Source organism: Aphelocoma coerulescens, chromosome 2 (assembly GCF_041296385.1).
Source record: "Aphelocoma coerulescens isolate FSJ_1873_10779 chromosome 2, UR_Acoe_1.0, whole genome shotgun sequence".
NCBI classification, from domain to species: domain Eukaryota; kingdom Metazoa; phylum Chordata; class Aves; order Passeriformes; family Corvidae; genus Aphelocoma; species Aphelocoma coerulescens.
The window spans coordinates 48,690,234-48,696,233 of record NC_091015.1 but is presented as its reverse complement, the minus strand read 5'-3'; the positions used below and the strand labels follow the sequence as shown (position 1 = coordinate 48,696,233).

The 6,000-nt window shown below is 38.3% G+C and overlaps 1 protein-coding gene across 1 annotated transcript in view; it reads left to right on the top strand.

Moving 5' to 3' along the window:
* The first annotated feature begins 2,757 nt into the window (after positions 1–2,757).
* Positions 2,758–6,000, top strand: part of NEK10 (NIMA related kinase 10) — an 86,478-nt gene continuing 83,235 nt past the window's right edge. Inside the window, 6 exon segments of the mRNA XM_069004781.1 lie at positions 2,758–2,965; positions 2,968–3,020; positions 3,339–3,399; positions 4,553–4,631; positions 4,634–4,691; positions 5,174–5,272. Of these exon segments, the coding sequence (XP_068860882.1) occupies positions 2,945–2,965; positions 2,968–3,020; positions 3,339–3,399; positions 4,553–4,631; positions 4,634–4,691; positions 5,174–5,272 (371 nt within the window). The 5' untranslated portion in view covers positions 2,758–2,944.

Below are 6,000 nucleotides of genomic sequence, written 5' to 3'. Positions count from 1 at the left end.
AGAGCTGGCCTCTTTCTTGAAGGGCTTACTGACTTGTGCTGACTCGCTGGCCTCTAGGAAAACAGAGAGGTAACCTCAGGGTGAGTCTGCAGAGCTGGGTGAGGGCTGTATCTTTGAGTGAGCAGTGTCCATTCTCAGCAGCAGTGAAGGGAATTTGGCTTGATGTTTATCAGGTTCGATTTTGCACAGGGACTTCTGGATCTGTAATGGCAACAAACCTTTAAAATATTAGTCATCTGTTACTCTGTTTTATCTGTACCAAGGTAGAGCAAACAGCAAAAGAATTGAAATGGCAGCCCTAAAACAAGGTTGGTCGACAGTTGTAAAATGTTCTAAATAATCACAAAGACCTAACAGTTCTGGATTAAATCCTAGCCATACTGGGAATCCTTCATTTGCAGTTTAGAGATTTAACCCAAGGATTTCACAGGATGCTGCAAATTTTAAGGTTTAGCTCTGTTTGCTCATGGACAAGTTATTTGTGTGTGGTTTGGTTGTTTTTTAATTGGCTGAAATCTGTTCTTTGTGCACATGTCTACTCATGATCAAGTAGACAATTTGTGAGTTTCACAGTATTTCCTACTGTGCAAGTGTAAGGTGCTTATTGCATTATGTCATGATTCAGTAACATCCCAAATGAATGGGGTATTGGGGAGATGATATAAGGATATCACTGAAACAATACATGGAAATTCTTATTCATGAGGATTCTTAATGTGCTTAACGATGTACCTGGTTTCTCTTAACTTTTAATAGTCTTAAAGCAAAGGAAATAAATGCTTTGAGCAAACTGCATTTGGTTTAGCTTGAACTCAGTAGTTTTGTCTGCTGACTGGTAGAGTAGATCCTGTTTATATTCATTCCCTGGTAATAACTGGCACCACAGAAGTGTTCTGAGGTGTTTTTTAATAACTTTGTTGAGCAGATGCATGGTAGAGACGAGAAGTTTCTTGTGGATCCAGATCAATGATTCCCTGTGGTAGGATAAAGGCTTATTTAAAAGACTAGAAATGGATGGACTGGGCTTATAGGCGACTTCTGAGAGGGATTTAATACAGTGCACAAATTCATACTGTCAACAGTTGCATTTTGGGTAGTTCTGTGATGCGAGATTGCGTAACTGGGAAAATGACTCTGATGTTCATTTGGGAAGGAGCAGCTTCTGGTAGTTTACAATTCTTTTGTTTCATGGCCAGTTTTCTTCTGCTTTGCCTTTAGGAGGAGGACAAATAAAAATCAGTAGTAGAGGAATTCTATGTTGCATTGCAAGAGAAGGAGCCCATCAGGTTTGATACAGAAAATCCTATTAAAGATACACCAAAGGGAATGTCCAAGCAGTCTATGTTTAGTGAACAGTAAAATAGGTAGAAAGGATCAGACAGTGGTATTATATCCTTGGTTTTTAAATTGGAAGTGCTCGACCGATATGCTTACAGCTGTATGTAATTCACTAGGATAATTCTACAGCCTTAGCCTGCTCCTGACCATTCTTTTTTTTTTACTCAGAGAAGGATCTGCATCAATGTAGTTGCTTTTGTTGCAGCAAGAGATTCCTCTTGAATATCCTCTTTCTATGTCTTTCTGTATGTTTCTAGGGCTTTAGAAGATTATCAGCAAACAGGCGTTGTGTACCGTGCAAGTGACTAGCTGAGGGCTTTTGTGGAAAGTCAGACCTACAGACTGAATGTTTGTCTGCAGGGATTTATTGTGTGATAATGGCCCTGATGAGGCCATGCCATACAGCTCTGCTCATCTGTGGAAAGAAGCTGTGTGTCCCACTGCAAGGAAAGCAGACACTATTGGTTTAAGGCATTGAGAAGACCTAGATTCTAAACTGCTGAAAATTTCTGTTATTCTTTGGCAGACTGTGTGATCACTGATTCATAGAATGGTCTGGGTTGGAAGGGACCTTAAGATCATAGAGTTCCAAGTCTCTGCTGTGGCAGAGGCACCTGTCACTATATACCAGGTTGATCACAGTCCCATCCAACCTGACCTTGGACACTTCCAGAGATGTCCACAGCTTCTCTGGGCAACCTGTTCCAGTGCCTCATTATCCTCACATTTCCTCCTAATATCTAATCTAAACCTGACTTTTAGATTAAAGTCATCATCCCTTGTCCTAACACCACATACCCATGTAAGAAGTCCCTCTGCAACTCTTTTGTAGGCCCCTTTATGTACAGGATTGCTGCTCGATAGCTCCCGGGAGCCTTCTTTTCTCCAGGCCAAACAACCCTAATTCTCTCAGCTTCTCTCAGCGCAGGGGAGGTGCTCCAGCTCTCTGATCATCCTTGTAGCCCTCCTCTGGACTCACTCCAACAGGTCCCTATTGTTCTTCTGATGGGGCCCCCAGAGCTGCATGCAGTAGTCCAAGTGGGATCTCAGGAGAGTCGAGTAGAGGGGGAGAATCACCTCTTTCAACTCACTGCATGCATCTCATTTTTTTGTCAGATACCTCCTTTTTCTACCCTTTATTTGACTTGTTTATTTGAATGATACAACTATTATATTCTCTGTTGTCTGGACAACAGCTTGTTGTTGACAGCCATCATTGGTGTTAGCCTGTAAGCAGTGCTGTGACATAACCAGCCAATTCACAGTGAGAAATAATGGCAATAAGATGAAAGAAGAGTAAAAATCCTAATAAAAAACATGTGAAATAGCAAGACAGTATTGTCTATGCATGTGTTGGAAAACCAAGATTTCTGTAAGTTAGTTTAATAGCTTTCATATTAATATCTGGAATTTCAAAGGATATGCTGATATAATGCCCAAGGCTTCATGCTGAGAAAATGGCAAAGCTGTTTTTTTTCTAAAAGCCTTAGCAGCTGGTTCTGTAAGTAAACATGTGGTCCTTTTGCTGCAGTGATGTAATTCTTTATATCTACTTTGTTTTTAAGGAAAGGAGTTTTTAGCCCCATAATGATAATAGTGATACACAATGCCTGATCAGGACAAAAAGTCCTGAAGAGCACAGAAAAAGCAACAGACAAAAAGCCTCCTGGGATCTCTATGAGGTATAGTATCTGACTTTTACTTTGAACTTCAGCAGGACTCGTGTGGAATTTTCACTGGCTGCCAAAGCAGAATGCTTCAATTTGAAATGCAGTATAAACATGACAACTGTTACTCTGGTCACAAAGTTTATTTGCACCTTTGTTGATTTAAGGCATTCTGGAGAAGCTGTAAATTTTTCTGTACACAAAATGTGGACACCAGGCAATTCTAGAAAACTTTATTTTCTGTCAGTAGCATTGTTGCTTGCTGACCTTCTTTACAGTTATGGAAATACTTTTGTGTAACTATTAACACATGCAATTGTGTTTTTTTCCTAGAGGTTATTCTGATCTAAAAAGACTTCAATCTCTCTTAAGTGTTCGGTCAAGGAACCAACAGGTATTTTTCAATAACTGTTATTAAATGTGCTTTAGAATTATAATTAATGGTGATTATTTTTCTGGCATATGCTTAGAACATTGTGTTCTATAATTATTAAAACATGTTAGCAAAATCTCGAGTAGTGGATGTCTTTCTTGTCTTTCTTCTTGTCTCTTTTTTTTTTTTTTTTATTTCCCTTGGCAACATTAGACCTGTGTGGGACAAATCACATTTAGAACAGGTGAAAGAATGAAACTGATCCTCTTCCCATTCTACTGTACCATATTTTTTTATTTTAACAGGAAAAAATTGCTTTAGTTTGTATCTTGAGCAGGTTTTATCCAGCTATTGTTGCATATAGTCAGGTAGCATAGCAGATTTGTTTTCCTCTGTGCCCTTTCACAGTGTCACAAGAAGGTAGGCTTAAAGATGTGTGAGTAACAGCACGGGGTAGAGTGGTAAAGAATATAAGATAAGATCAGCATTTTAACCATAAACAAATTGTCTTTGAAGAGTAACACCTCAGCTGAAAATATGCAGGGCATAAATACCAACTTACAAGAGAAAGTCGAATCTCTTTCACCTCAACTCACTTAGTGACGCTTGTATTTGCCATTTGAAGCAAAGAAAACCAACACATGATGATGGGTGTGAGTCTTTGGAATCACAGAACATTTTCTCCCTTTTAATTCTGTAAAAAGATATGACAAAATGACTAAAGGATTCATCCATGTGCGGTAGGAGTTATGCACTTTCTGCCTGGTTAGAGGCCTGGAATTGCTTCTGAGCAGAAAGCTGGAACATGTGAGTTGTCCAACCTGAAAAGAATGTGAAGGCTATGTAATTGTAGAATTGGGACAGGTAAGAAGCATAGATAATGAGTATGTGTTGCAGATTTTGTCAAGCTTTGGTATTATAAATTTTAAAGGACACCATTCTTCACTTTTTACTTACCTCTGTGTACTTGTTTTCCAGTCTTGCTTTGCATCAGTTTTCTGCCACGTCAGTTTTGTTTTGCAGAGTGGGTGTATGTATTCTATAATGACAAGTTTTAGGTCCAAAGTTCAAGTCAGAACTTGAGAAAAGGTACTTTTACTTGATCATATTCTCCTAAAACTTAAAATGCAATGGTTGCCTTACAACTACTATCCCTTCCCTCCTTGGCTTCCAGCTATATATATTCCAGCCATATATATATATATATATATATATCAGTGTGACAAGACCTTGGCAAAATGTCAAAAGCAATGAACAAAGTCCAGTGGTCAATGGCAAGAATCAACAGAAGCTTTTGAGCTTGAAAAATTTAGGTAAAAATAATAAAAAATAAGCTGGTGATGACACTCTCATATCTCTGAACACCTTTATGTATCTAAGGGCATCACCTTTTTGAGGTGTTGAAGACATTTGTATTTTTACCTATGTCTGTTACTTGTACTTTTCATGTTAATTTGAGATGAGAATTACATATTTTAAACTTTTTAAACCTGTTTATGTTCCTGCCTTTGTAAGTTTCAAACTTTCCCACTCAGCAGAGTATACTGAGGAGAGTTAATATACTCATTGTAAATTGTGATCATTTCTTTTTTTGGAAAACATATACCATTCTGTCCCAAATTTTGCATGAGACAGACTGTTAATGTCTGGCAATCTGAAATTGTGTTATTCTGTGGTAACTGCTAATAGGAAATTTCTTAAATTTTGTTGCTAATATTATGTTGTAGCAATGTAAAATTGTCTTGTGACAAGTTAATTAGCAATTCACCATTTTCGTTTTTTTCTTCCTCATTAGCATGACCTGCAAAAATGAGAGAAATGTTAGCAAGCATCCCAAACATCAGCTGTTTCAAGATACCTTTATGACTTTAGTTAAGAACAGACTTACCTGCAGGTCGGTATATGAAACACATTCATAACCAATAAGGAGGGCCACTCTTTCTTGCCTTGCATGAAGAAGCAAGATGCATCGATAATATTTCATATTGTTACAACAATACACCTCTCTGTGGAAACTACCAGCAGCATTTCGCTTCATAATCTCAGTTTTAAACAACCACTTGTGTATTGGCTTTGAGGAGCAAATGCTTGGGTTAGTGGGACAGAAGAATGAAGGACTGGGTGTATGACAAAACTTGGATGACCAAAATTCTAACTATTATGTTTTCTTGATCATTTATCTGTATATGATGTCTGTAATCTAAGATTTGCTTTTCTAATTTATTTTACTGATTCTATTTGCATTTTGTGGACTGCTGCCTTTATAGAGAGAGGCCAGTGGCTTCCATAAAGTTCTGATTAGTTGATGCCACTTGTTGGTATTTATTTGTATTTCTGTGTATAACAGGATTGGAAAGGGTAATCCCTTTTCTTATGCTGCTGTTTTGGGGTGACCTTATGATGTGTATCCCATATCGCTGCCTATGCCCAGAAATTAATTTTTGTGCCTTTCTATGCCTCTAAACTGAGCCTGAGAGGGACAAGAAAAAACTGAGCAAAACTTTCTCAAAGCAGTTTGCAGCTTGTTCAAGGTCACAGAAAGATAAGGTTTTTTTTTTCCCAGCCGTGGCAGGGGAGCGAGGAAGCACCCGGCTTGCTGTGTTCCAGTCAGCTTTTGGCCAG